Source organism: Meles meles, chromosome 8 (genome assembly GCF_922984935.1).
Source record: "Meles meles chromosome 8, mMelMel3.1 paternal haplotype, whole genome shotgun sequence".
Taxonomy (NCBI): Eukaryota; Metazoa; Chordata; class Mammalia; order Carnivora; family Mustelidae; genus Meles; species Meles meles.
Genome location: NC_060073.1, coordinates 46,864,607 through 46,878,899, shown reverse-complemented (window position 1 = coordinate 46,878,899; position 14,293 = coordinate 46,864,607). Strand labels below are relative to the sequence as shown.

The following is a 14,293-nucleotide window of genomic DNA, read 5'->3' as shown; positions in this document are numbered from 1 at the left end:
ATTTCATTGGCTAGGGCCACTGTAAAATGTATAAGAGTGGTGATAATGGATATCTGTCTTTTTGCTGGTTTGGAGGGATTCCTTCAAAATTTTATTTACTATTTCATTATTAACTGTGATATCATTATCACTTTAAGGATTAAATAACAGGCTCAAAGAAGGTAAGTAACCTGCTCATTTCACCAAGTCAACAAGTAGCACAGGTGAATTGAGAAGCCAGACTTTTCTTTCTCCTAAGATTGGGCAGCTTCTACCATACCACAGGTACATCTGGGACAGGGGTGCTCAACCTAAGATCCCCACTGGAATTAGTTGAGGAGTCTTTAAAAATATTGATACCAAGACTCTACCCCAGATCAATTAAATCAGATTTTCTGGTGGTGAAGCCCAGGCATTAGTAATGTAAAAACTTTCCCAGGTGATTCCAATCATCTGAGACCCCAGGCTAAGAATCACTGGTCTAGAAGCATTTTTGGTACAGTTCCCACCCGAGCTGTGCCCAGGAGTGTTTTGCTGAAAACTTGGTGTTTTTACATCAGCACAGCCTGCTAACCCTAACTCAAAGGAAAGTGAAGTTGTTCGTGCTGGTCTTTTGATATCCTCTCCCAAAGTCCTCTCCTTCTACCCCCAAATGCCTTCAGAGCATCTGTTTGACAATCCACTTTAAGGAAAATCATCTGCCTGACAGGAAAATTATTTTTTATTTGTCAGTAAAATAAAGTGATTCAATCTCTGGTTTCCCTCTACTGCAATAACTCACCTCTCTGTACCTCACTGACGTCCTTGGCAAACTGGTTATAATCCCTTTCATCCATTGTCCCATTCCCTATTACATATTAATGTTTGTTTTATCCATTTTGACACTGAGCTTTTTTTTTTTTTTTTTTTTTTTTTTTTTTTTTTTTTTTTTTTTTCCCCCTTTTATTAATTTTTTCAGCGTAACAGTATTCATTCTTTTTGCACAACACCCAGTGCTCCATGCAAAACGTGCCCTCCCCATCACCCACCACCTGTTCCCCCAACCTCCCACCCCTGACCCTTCAAAACCCTCAGGTTGTTTTTCAGAGTCCATAGTCTCTTATGGTTCGCCTCCCCTCCCCAATGTCCATAGCCCGCTCCCCCTCTCCCAATCCCACCTCCCCCCAGCAACCCCCAGTTTGTTTTGTGAGATTAAGAGTCATTTATGGTTTGTCTCCCTCCCAATCCCATCTTGTTTCATTTATTCTTCTCCTATCCCCCTCCCCCCCCATGTTGCTTCTCCATGTCCTCATATCAGGGAGATCATATGATAGTTGTCTTTCTCCGATTGACTTATTTCACTAAGCATGATACGCTCTAGTTCCATCCACGTCGTCGCAAATGGCAAGATTTCATTTCTTTTGATGGCTGCATAGTATTCCATTGTGTATATATACCACATCTTCTTGATCCATTCATCTGTTGATGGACATCTAGGTTCTTTCCATAGTCTGGCTATTGTAGACATTGCTGCTATAAACATTCGGGTACACGTGCCCCTTCGGATCACTATGTTTGTATCTTTAGGGTAAATACCCAGTAGTGCAATTGCTGGGTCATAGGGTAGTTCTATTTTCAACATTTTGAGGAACCTCCATGCTGTTTTCCAGAGTGGTTGGACCAGCTTGCATTCCCACCAACAGTGGAGGAGGGTTCCCCTTTCTCCACATCCTCTCCAGCATCTGTCATTTCCTGACTTGTTAATTTTAGCCATTCTGACTGGTGTGAGGTGATATCTCATTGTGGTTTTGATTTGTATTTCCCTGATGCCGAGTGACGTGGAGCACTTTTTCATGTGTCTGTTGGCCATCTGGATGTCTTCTTTGCAGAAATGTCTGTTCATGTCCTCTGCCCATTTCTTGATTGGATTGTTTGTTCTTTGGATGTTGAGTTTGCTAAGTTCCTTATAGATTTTGGATACTAGCCCTTTATCTGATATGTCGTTTGCAAATATCTTCTCCCATTCTGTCAGCTGTCTTTTGGTTTTGTTAACTGTTTCCTTTGCTGTGCAAAAGCTTTTGATCTTGATGAAATCCCAATAGTTCATTTTTGCCCTTGCTTCCCTTGCCTTTGCCGTTGTTCCTAGGAAGATGTTGCTGCGGCTGAGGTCGAAGAGGTTGCTGCCTGCGTTCTCCTCAAGGATTTTGATGGATTCCTTTCTCACATTGAGGTCCTTCATCCATTTGGAGTCTATTTTCGTGTGTGGTGTAAGGAAGTGGTCCAATTTCATTTTTCTGCATGTGGCTGTCCAATTTTCCCAGCACCATTTATTGAAGAGGCTGTCTTTTTTCCATTGGACATTCTTTCCTGCTTTGTCGAAGATTAGTTGACCATAGAGTTGAGGGTCGATTTCTGGGCTCTCTATTCTGTTCCACTGGTCTATGTGTCTGTTTTTGTGCCAGTACCATGCTGTCTTGATGATGACAGCTTTGTAATAGAGCTTGAAGTCCGGAATTGTGATGCCACCAACTTTGGCTTTGTTCTTCAATATTCCTTTGGCTATTCGAGGTCTTTTCTGGTTCCATATAAATTTGAGGATTATTTGTTCCATTTCATTGAAAAAAATGGATGGTATTTTGATAGGGATTGCATTAAATGTGTAGATTGCTTTAGGTAGCATAGACATTTTCACAATATTTATTCTTCCAATCCAGGAGCATGGAACATTTTTCCATTTTTTTGTGTCTTCCTCAATTTCTTTCATGAGTACTTTATAATTTTCTGTGTATAGATTCTTAGTCTCTTTGGTTAGGTTTATTCCTAGGTATCTTATAGTTTTGGGTACAATTGTGAATGGGATTGACTCCTTAATTTCTCTTTCTTCAGTCTTGTTGTTGGTGTACAGAAATGCAACTGATTTCTGTGCATTGATTTTATATCCTGACACGTTACTGAATTCCTGTACAAGTTCTAGCAGTTTTGGAGTGGAGTCTTTTGGGTTTTCCACATATAGTATCATATCATCTGCGAAGAGTGATAGTTTGACTTCTTCTTTACCAATTTGGATGCCTTTAATTTCTTTTTGTTGTCTGATTGCTGAGGCTAGGACTTCTAATACTATGTTGAATAGCAGTGGTGATAATGGACATCCCTGCCGTGTTCCTGACCTTAATGGAAAAGCTTTCAGTTTTTCTCCATTGAGAATGATATTTGCAGTGGGTTTTTCATAGATGGCTTTGATAATATTGAGGTATGTGCCCTCTATCCCTACACTTTGAAGAGTTTTGATCAGGAAGGGATGCTGTACTTTGTCAAATGCTTTTTCAGCATCTATTGAGAGTATCATATGGTTCTTGTTCTTTCTTTTATTAATGTGTTCTATCACATTGATTGATTTGCGGATGTTGAACCAACCCTGCAGCCCTGGAATAAATCCCACTTGATCGTGGTGAATAATCCTTTTAATGTACTGTTGAATCCTATTGGCTAGTATTTTGGCGAGAATTTTTGCGTCTGTGTTCATCAAGGATATTGGTCTGTAGTTCTCTTTTTTGGTGGGATCCTTGTCTGGTTTTGGGATCAAGGTGATGCTGGCCTCATAGAATGAGTTTGGAAGTTTTCCTTCCATTTCTATTTTTTGGAACAGTTTCAGGAGAATAGGAATGAGTTCTTCTTTAAATGTTTGGTAGAATTCCCCTGGGAAGCCATCTGGCCCTGGGCTTTTGTTTGTTTGGAGGTTTTTGATGACTGTTTCAATCTCCTTACTGGTTATGGGCCTGTTCAGGTTTTCTATTTCTTCCTGGTTCAGTTGTGGTAGTTTATATGTCTCTAGGAATGCATCCATTTCTTCCAGATTGGCCAATTTGTTGGCGTAGAGTTGCTCATAGTATGTTCTTATAATTGTCTGTATTTCTTTGGTGTTAGTTGTGATCTCTCCTCTTTCATTCATGATTTTATTGATTTGGGTCCTTTCTCTTTTCTTTTTGATGAGTCTGGCCAGGGGTTTATCAATCCTATTGATTCTTTCAAAGAACCAGCTCCTAGTTTCATTGATTTTTTCTATTGTTTTTTTGGTTTCTATTTCATTGATTTCTGCTCTGATCTTTATGATTTCTCTTCTCCTGCTGGGTTTAGGGTTTCTTTCTTGTTCTTTCTCCAGCTCCTTTACGCGTAGGGTTAGGTTGTGTACTTGAGACCTTTCTTGTTTCTTGAGAAAGGCTTGTACCGCTATATATTTTCCTCTCAGGACTGCCTTTGCTGTGTCCCACAGATTTTGAACTGTTGTGTTTTCATTATCATTTGTTTCCATGAATTTTTTCAATTCTTCTTTAATTTCCTGGTTGACCCATTCATTCTTTAGAAGGATGCTGTTTAGTCTCCATGTATTTGGGTTCTTTCCAGCTTTCGTCTTGTGATTGAGTTCTAGCTTCAGAGCATTGTGGTCTGAAAATATGCAGGGAATAATCCTAATCTTTTGATACCGGTTGAGACCTGATTTGTGACCCAGGATGTGATCTATTCTGGAGAAGGTTCCATGTGCACTAGAGAAGAATGTGTATTCTGTTGCTTTGGGATGAAATGTTCTGAATATATCTGTGATGTCCATCTGGTCCAGTGTGTCATTTAAGGCCTTTATTTCCTTGTTGATCTTTTGCTTGGATGATCTGTCCATTTCAGTGAGGGGAGTGTTCAAGTCCCCTACTATTATTGTATTATTATTGATGTGTTTCTTTGATTTTGTTATTAATTGGTTGATATAGTTGGCTGCTCCCACGTTAGGGGCATAGATATTTAAAATTGTTAGATCTTCTTGTTGGACAGACCCTTTGAGTAGGATATAGTGTCCTTCCTCATCTCTTATTATAGTCTTTGGCTTAAAATCTAATTGATCTGATATAAGGATTGCCACCCCAGCTTTCTTCTGATGCCCATTAGCATGGTAAATTGTTTTCCACCCCCTCACTTTAAATCTGGAGGTGTCTTCGCGTCTAAAATGAGTTTCTTGTAGGCAACATACTGATGGGTTTTGTTTTTTTATCCATTCTGATACCCTGTGTCTTTTGATTGGGGCATTTAGCCCATTAACATTCAGGGTAACTATTGAGAGATATGAATTTAGTGCCATTAGTAGCCTGTAAGGTGACTGTTACTGTATATTGTCTCTGTACCTTTCTGATCTACTACTTTTAGGCTCTCTCTTTGCTTAGAGGACCCCTTTCAATATTTCCTGGAGACCTGGTTTGGTGTTTGCAAATTCTTTCAGTTTTTGTTTGTCCTGGAAGATTTTGATCTCTCCTTCTATTTTCAATGATAGCCTAGCTGGATAGAGTATTCTTGGCTGCATGTTTTTCTCGTTGAGTGCTCTGAATATATCATGCCAGCTCTTCCTGGCCTGCCAGGTCTCTGTGGATAAGTCTGCCGCCAATCTAATATTTTTACCATTGTATGTTACTGATTTCTTTTCTCGGGCTGCTTTCAGGATTTTCTCTTTGTCACTAAGACTTGTAAATTTTACTATTAGGTGACGGGGTGTGGACCTATTCTTGTTGACTTTGAGGGGGGTTCTCTGCATCTCCTGGATTTTAATGCTTGTTCCCTTTGCCATATTAGGGAAATTCTCTCCAATGATTCTCTCCAATAGACCCTCTGCTCCCCTCTCTGTTTCTTCTTCTTCTGGAATCCCAATTATTCTAATGTTGTTCCGTCTTATGGTGTCACTTATCTCTCGAATTCTCCCCTCATGGTCCAGTAGCTGTTTGTCCCTCTTTTGCTCGGCTTCCTTATTCTCTGTCATTTGGTCTTCTATATCACTAATTCTTTCTTCTGCCTCATTTATCCTAGCAGTGAGAGCCTCCATTTTTGATTGCACCTCATTAATAGCTTTTTTGATTTCAACTTGGTTAGACTTTAGTTCTTTAATTTCTCCAGAAAGGGCTTTAATATCTCCAGAGAGGGTTTCTCTAATATCTTCCATGCCTTTTTCGAGCCCGGCTAGAATGTTCAGAATCGTCATTCTGAACTCTTGATCTGACATAGTACCAATGTCTGTGTTGATTAGGTCCCTAGCCTTCGGTACTGTCTCTTGTTCTTTTGTTTGTGGTGATTTTTTCCGCCTTGTCATTTTGTCCAGATAAGAGGATATGAAGGAGCAAATAAACTACTAATAGGGTGGCAAAGACCCCAGAAAAATGCGCTGTAACCAAATCAGAAGAGACCCCAAATTGGGGGGGGGGGGGGAAGGGGATAAAAAACAGGTTCTGAAAAAAAAAAGAAAAAAAAAAAAAAAAAAAGAAAAAAAATTTAAAAAATAAAACAAATAAAAAAATATAAAAAAGAAAGAAAAAATATATTTATTTAGATGAACTAGTCAAAAAACGTTAAAAAAGAAAAGGGTAAAAGTTTTTAAAAAAATTTAGCAGAAGAAGAAAAAAGAAAAAAGAAAAAAAAATTGAAAAAAGAAAAAAAAAAAAAAATTGAAAAAAGAAAAAAAAAAATTGAAGTAGCCGCAAGACTAAAGAATCATGGGGAGAAAGCCATGAGTTCCATGCTTTGCTTTCTCCTCCTCTGGAATTGCTCTGCTGTCTTAGGAATTGAATCTGCTTTCTCCTTGATAGATGAACTTCGTCCTGGCTGGATATTTTGTTGATCTTCTGGGGGAGGGGCCTGTTGTAGTGACTCTCAAGTGTCTTTGCCCGAGGCGGGATTGCACCGCCCTTACCGGCGGCCGGACTAAGTAATCGGCTCGGGTTCGCTTTTGGGAGCTTCTGTTCCCTGAACGCTTTCCGTAGAGTTCCGGAGGACGGGAATGAAAATGGCGGCCTCCCAGTCTCCGGCCCGGAGGAGCCGAGAGCCTGGGGCCCCACTCCTCAGTGCGCCCCCAGAGGACAGCACCCAATCACTCCAATATCCCCAGCCTCTAGCCGCGCTCCGAGCTCACCCAGCCCGCGACCAGTTCAAGGTAACCCCGAGCTGAGAGTTCAGTCCTCGGCTCTGTCTTGGCAGCCGGCTTCTCCGTTCTAATAGCTGCGAGCTCTCCGACACTCCGACACCCCCGATCCTTCTGTGACCCTGCGGGGCCTGGGGCCACGCTGGCCCCGCGTGGGCTTCACCCCGGTTTAGCCCCTGGAGCAATGTCCCTCAGTGGAACAGACTTTTAAAAGTCCTGATTTTGTGCTCCGTTCCTCCGCCGCTTGCCGGGAGCCGGCCCCTCCCCCCGCGGTCTATCTTCCCGTCGTTTTAGATTCACTTCTCCGCCAGTCCTACCTTTCAGAAAGTGGTTGATTTTCTGTTTCTAGAGTTGCTGTTCTTCTTCTCTTCGCTCTCCCGTTGGATTTGTAGGTGTTTGCTATGTTTAGATAAGCTATCGAGCTGATCTCCTGTTACCTGATGTAGTCTCAGCCTGCTACTTCTCCGCCATCTTGACTCCTCCCTCGACACTGAGCTTTTAATAAAAAATTCTTGCTTGAAATAGCAAAGGAGGTTGAGTGGTGTCTGGGACATGTTAGTTTGGAAGGAGGATAATATGACCCTCCCGGAGGCCTGTTTTACTTTCTGTAGCTTTCTACAGAGCTGTCAGCTCCACCAGCGCTCCTTAAAACAAATATCCCCTTTTATAAAGTGAGCCTTTAACCCCTTACATTGTTCACAGGTTCTGTGTTGGAACTTGCCCTGATCTGGTTTATATCCCGCATTCAGATCTTGCTTCTGATGGATGGATTCATTTATTCCACCCAATGCATCTCCCTGTCCCTTGGCCCACACTTGTCTTTGTTTCCTTGGGCATGACATTTGCTTCTCTCTCTCTGATTGACTTTTCCCTCTGGCTATATTCCTGGGCAAGCAGATCTGTCCTGCCTGGTCCCATGAGCATAATTCCCACTGCTTTGTGGTCCCCACTTGTCTCCCCCCCCCCCCCCCGCCTGCAGACTTCAAGTGTCTGAGTGGACAGACAGATGAAAGAGGAAATCCGGGGGTCTTTAGATGTTCTTCCTCCCCCATGGCTGAGTTGCCACCACATTCGTGTGATTCTGTTTAACTGTTACAACCCAGCAACCAACACCTCTGCCTTTCCCAAGAACTAAACATGCAGAATGGAACTGGAAGATAGCAACCCAGCACTAGTGTATATGGTGGGTCTTTATGTACTAGCCAGTATCCTTTAGATATCTGCCTTAATGCCACCAGTGATGCTTTTCCAATAATTAGTAGGAGGAGAAGTTTGCTCATAAATCTGATGTAATGTTTACTGTGTATTTTGGGTTCCACCAGCTCCCTCTGTGGCCAGACTCCAGGTGCATCAGCCCTGCTGCCCAGTTGATGACCAGGCCATACCATCCTCATCACCACTTGCATGCCCTCCCATGAGGAAAGCTTGGCCTTGGGCCCATGCCCATCCCATTCCATGTAAAAGCTAATTACGTATAAGTGCTTCCAGCAGCAATTTCTTTAGAGATGTGAAAGTGCTTTGATTAGATTGTTCTCCTGGCATCATTAAGTTTATGTCCAGGGATGGGAAGTGGTGGTGTGAGGATGGAGACTTTCCAGAAATGGGACCAGTGTTTGAGGAAGCTGGCCTCAGGCTGGGCCACTCCTGGGGCCAGTGTAGGAACTAAGCTAAGCAGCCCCCATTGACCTAACCCTTTCACTTGCTTCTCCCTTCACTGCCTTTCCCAAAGGCTGCCCAGAGGGGCACAGGGCAAAAGGTGAGGAGACCAGGATGGGAATTCCATCCCTGGCACTAATGTGCTTCATGGCCTTAATGAACTCTTTGCCTTCTCAGCGCTCAGTCTCCCCACAATTCAGCCTGCTGTGTTAATCGCCATGTGTCAAGCTTCAGCTAGGTGCTGGGGACCAGAGATGATTCAGTACAGGAGCTGCCCAGGGCAGCTCTCCTCTAGTGCAATGTGGACATATAAACTAATGCAGACAGCCTGACACAGTAAGTGCGCTAGTTGTGACCAGACCAGGGTTGTATGGCAGTTGGAAGGACAGAGACAGTCTGGGGGAGGCAGGCATGTGTTCACAGAAGAGGTGACGTCTTACCTGGATCTGAGAAGGGAGTTGGGGGAGGGACTGAGAAGATGACCACTCAAGCAACCCAGGTGAACTGGGTTTGAGGTGCCTATGGAATCCAGGCAAATTAATTTGGGAGTTAAACATAAAATGATTGAGGTTGGTAATGTAGATTTGGATCCCAGGAAAGAAGTTCAGGGCTGGAGAGCTGGGTTTGGGGGTCAGAGTGAATCACTGAGGCCACTTGGCTTGGGTGCTCTTGACTGAGATGGTACAAAGGGGGCTAATGGGGGAACCTGGGGTAAGCTACCTTAGGTGCATGCAAAGGAGGGCAGACTAAAGGAACAAACAATAGTGGTAGTTAGCCAGGGAAGAGATGAGCCCTCCAAATGGGGTATCATGGAGTCCCAGGCAGGAGAGAGCACCGAGGTGGAGAGAGGCCAAGTCAGAGAGGGACTGGGAGGCTGCCAGACAAGTCCCCAAATCCTTTTTAAACATGTGATTTTTCTCTCTCTTTCGTCTTTTATTTCTCTGTGCATCTGTCTGTCTTTGTTTCTTCATCTCTTGTTTCGTCCTGATTCATCTTTGTATCAGTGCCTAGTTCAGGGCCCATCACAAGGTAGGTGCACAATTAATGTTTGATGAGCTATGAAGAGATGCAGGGACTATCCTACTTTTCTCTTTATTCTCCTCTGAGGGATTGTAGTTATTCATCTTATTGGTGATGGTCCGGAATTGAAATAGGAGTCACTCCTCTTTTAAAAGTTCTAGTTCTGGGCTGCATGAGTTGGTGCTCAAACAAGTAGGAAAACCTGTGGGCCCCAACCCAAAGGGCTGAGGTTCCCAGTGGGGTCTCAGTCCTGGGGGACCCTACAGAAAGGTGAGTAGGACTCAGGGCCTCAGATCTAGAGATGGCTACAATCATCAGGTGTGGAAGAAATGGGATGATGGCACCACCATGTGGCAGATATTTTACATGCATTATCTTTGTTAACTTCTAGTATCCTCTGTGGTGGGTATTTTTACCCCCACTTAGAGATAAAGCCTCAAAGTAAGTACAAAGATTGTGCAGCTAGTAAGATGCAGAAGCAGGATGCAGACCCAGGTAGGTGTGACTCCAGAGCCTGTGCATGTTCTGATGCTACAGGAATGGGTTGAGGCACTGGGAAGCCTAGAGCCCTGTGGTATAGTCCCTCCAGGCCTCTCACTGTGATGAGCTGGCTGGGCTGGAGCAGCTGAGAGGGTGATGCACACAGAGATCAACTTGGGCCGGTGGCATCTTGCTAACAGCAGACAGAGTGGCACGTCATACCATCAGAGCCAAAGGCCCAGGAAATTGGCTCGATGTGACAATCTCCCAAAGAGAAAAATGGGCAAAACACATGAAGAGGCAATTCATAGAAAAAGTCCAAATGGCAAAAACCAAAATCAAAAACCAAACCTAATCAAAGTAAAATGGAAACATGAAAAGGCTCTGAGCTTCATTGTAGAAAGTGAAGACATGCATATTAAAATAAAAATTCTGCATATCCACCAAACTGGCAAAAATTTAGAATCTGACAGTACCAAATGTTGGCAAGAATATGGAGTTAAGTGAGTTTATACATTACTGATGGGAATATAGATTGCTACAGCTGTTCTGCAGAACAACTTGACAACACTAGTAAAATTAGAGATGTGCAGACCCTGTGAGTTAGTAATTCCACTCCTCGATGGAGACCCCAGAGAATCTGGCATCTAAGCACCAGAAGACGCTTAGAAGAATATTTACTGTATATTATACAGCATATACAGAATATTATTATATATTATAGCAAAAACTGAGAAATGACTCAAATGACCATCCATAGGAGAATACATAAATGAATCACAATCATTTTATACAATGAAATACCACCCAGCAGTGAAAATAAGTGGACCTTAGGCACAGACACCAACAGAAAGGAGTTTCCCAAACAATGCTGACTGGAGAAAAAGAAAACTGCTACATACAGTATGATACCATTTATGTCAAGTTCAAAACTTTGTAAAGCTATATACATGCAACAAATCTCTAAAGATAACAAGGAATAATAAGCACAAAATTCAGGGTAGTGGCCCATCCACCAAGGAACAACAGAGGTATGAGATCATGAACTGTGTACTGGGGGCTTTCTGCTGTTATTTTATTCCTAATATTAGAATTTCTGGATATTAGGCATATACACATACACAGATAGGTGTTCACCACAGACACTCTTCTCTGGGAAATCTAAGGGCAGAAGAGAAATCAGGCTCAGGCAGAGTCATTCTCTTGGGGTCAGGAATCTGTGGACTCCAGGAGCTGCTCATTCTTTCTGGAGCTGCTCTTTCCTGTGATGGCCTTTGCTCCCAATATCTCCTCTGTCCGCGATGCCATTCCTCTCCCTTTACTCATCTAAAGTGTGTGTTCAAGTCTTCGGCCAACTGTCACTCGCTTGCATTTACTCCTCATGTGCCCAAAGCCTGCTACTACATGTGAGGCCTGAATGAGCTGTCGTCCCCAGGCTTGCAGAGTGTCCAGACAAACAGGGGAGACAGAATCACATCTCAGTGGTGCTGCTCCCAATTGCCGGGGCATAAAGACATCTGTAAACCTTATTAAAAGGCAAATTCCAGGCCTCTCCAGAGTCTCAGTAAGTCTGGGTGGGGCTCAGACACGTGCTTTGGAGAAATCCTCAGTGAATTTGGTGCAGCTGGTCCTCAGACCGCTCTTGGAGAAACAGTGTAATGAACGCGATGTTGCTAGCAGAGCTCTGAGGGCCACCACCCCAAGCCCGGGTGTGAGCATTAAGTCAGGGTGGCTTCCAGGGGCCTCCCCAGAGGGTGTCCTCATGGGAAACCACACTGTAAAATGGTTATTTGTGGATGAGCCTCCTGCTTCACTGCAGGGGATACCCTGCCCTGGCTTACCTCTGCTTTGGGGTAATCACACTCGGCGGGTTTGCTGAGGAGCATTTTGGGTTGGGAAGTAGGCCTGGTGTCCAGCCATTGGTGGCCCAAGCCCTTGGAGACCATTAGCCTCTGGCCTCTCTAGTGTGTTTAGAGTGGCCCATCTCCAAGCATGTGTTGGGGACTAGGTTTGGGTCTTGTTTGGGTCTGACCAGCATTCTCAGATGGGTTTGGGAATGCAATTCCACTTGCATCCAAGATCAGACTGAGGAGACCAGATAACTGAGACCTTTAGCTGTTGCCGTGGATGGTGGTGGAAGAGGGAAAGGGATAAAGGCTAGGCAGGTCTAAGAGGTTTCTTATGTTGGCAAGCTGACAGTAGGGCTGCTTCCTGTTTCAAGGCCCAGAGCAGCCCCCTTTGCTTACCTGGGCCCCAGTGAGACCCCTCTCTGAAGGCCCCCTAGTCAGATGTCTGGCATGAGTCCAGTCCTGCCAGCGGCCGCCTGGCTGCTATTTGTTCTTTTTTTATTAGGCACTTCCAGGTGAGTTTTATTGTGGACAGCTCCCCCAGCTCCTGTTCCCACGTTCGTCTCTTTCTGAGTCTGAGATTGCCAAAGGCTTTTACAGCTAATGGGCCTTACAGCTCCCAAGAGCCATTTCAGGGAGGCCCAGAAGTCAATGGTGGTAATTAGTCAAGAGAAACACTGACCTCTGGAGAGCTGCTTGAGCTGAGTGTCAGGAAGTGAGGGTGTAGGGACAGGAGCCCCGGGCCTGCAGCAGGCATGGGGAGCATTGGCATGGGGGGGGGTCTCCTCACTTCACCTCTCCCTGGTTCTTCCTGGCCTCATCCCTGCCCTCCACTCCTAACAGGGGGAGGACTTCTGGGTGCTTGATGACAGGGTCCTCAGGCAGGCTGGTGTCCTGGGGCATCTCAGGGGCAGCAGGCACCCTGCTGAGCTAACTCTGATATGTTACTACCCACTGCCACTCCCCTGCCTTTCTCCAGAAAGCCTCATCTACTGACGCTTGATGAAGTGGAGATCTGAGCTCAGCTGTGACTTCTCAGGTGGCAGTATGATGTCCTGATAGAAACCATGGGCTTTGAAGCTAGACAATTCGGGTTCAAATTCCAAACTAACTTGCTTTAAAGTTTGTGATCTGTGGCAAGTCAGTGAACCTTTTTGTGTCTCAGTTTCTTCATCTGTAAAACGGGGAGACTAATCATGCTGGCCTCCGAGGCTTCTGACAAGGAGGAAATGGTATGCATACTGCGCTTGGAGGGATGAGCCCTTGATAAGTAGAAGCTATTATTGTGCCATGAGTAAGTAAGTCTGATGGAGGCAGAACTGGGAAGCTGAAGCCTTTATCTGGCATTCCCATCCCACTACGCCCTGGTTCATTCTTCTCTGGTTAGGCAGAGGAAGCAAGCCTCTAGAGGAGCAGCCGTCTTTCTAGCGGGCGAGGATAGTGGAGGACGGGATAGGGAGGGAAGAAGGTTGAGCTCAGCCTAGAGCTAACCCAAGGAAGGGAGGAGGGAGCCAACACTTGTCAAGTGTCCTGTCTGGATTCTCATCGCCTACTTCATCACCTTAACCCCCAACACCCTGTTGGTGGATGAGGATACAGAGTCTCGGAGAGGCTGTGACTATGGCCAAGTCATACGGTGCAAGTAAGAGGGGGCCAGGGTTGGAGCTCGGGGTGTGGGAGTTCTAAGTGACTGTTCTTTTTACTGTATTTTGCTGTGGTGCATGGTCAGGGGCTAGCCCCTGGGCGCTTGGCTTGGTGCCTGCTTTCTACGAAGCCCCTGGGAGGTCACTGGTCTCTGCTGGAGCCAAGGGTAGGACTTCAGATGCCAGACTTGGGGTCCTTCTGGGGGCCTTGCCACCAGGTTGTTCCTGGCTCCGCACAGAGTCCTGGGCTGGTTGGAACCTGTGGGGGGCTTGTGTCTATCTCCTCACTGTCGTGAACAGTGGTGCTCTCCTGGGATGTACAGGGCCGTGCCCTCTCTCCCCCTGCAGGTGGACGGCGTTCTGTGCTTGGCCGACATCCTGACCGACGACAGCCACTCAGAGGCCACGCGGGCTGAGGCTGCGGCTGTGGTCGCCCAGGTCACGTCCCCACACCTGCCCTTTACTCAGCACCTCAGCAGCTTCCTGGAGAGCATGGAAGAAATCGTGACAGCTCTTGTCAGTGAGTCACCCTGGGCGGGAGGGGACTGCTGCGTGAGTGGGACTTGTCACAGTTGTCTTCAGCGGGGGCCACGGAGGCCTTCCTGCCCCCCGTCCATCACACACCCACACTCACTGCACCCCATGTAGCTTGCACTGATGTCACACTAGCTGAAATCCCACTGTTCATGCAGCAGAGTTTGGAAAGAACTTTCTTGTCAAATCTCCTGTTAAAATGTATGCAG

General features: G+C 45.2%; 1 protein-coding gene across 4 annotated transcripts in view; it reads left to right on the top strand.

Annotated features, from left to right (window-relative positions):
- The window catches only part of INSC (INSC spindle orientation adaptor protein), a 126,738-nt gene that overhangs the window by 88,032 nt on the left and 24,413 nt on the right, over positions 1 to 14,293 (top strand). For all 4 annotated transcript variants that reach the window (XM_046014273.1, XM_046014276.1, XM_046014274.1 and 1 more), the window contains one exon: positions 13,899 to 14,070. In XM_046014273.1, coding sequence (XP_045870229.1) covers positions 13,899 to 14,070 — 172 coding nt within the window. The remainder of the gene's footprint in view (positions 1 to 13,898; positions 14,071 to 14,293) is intronic.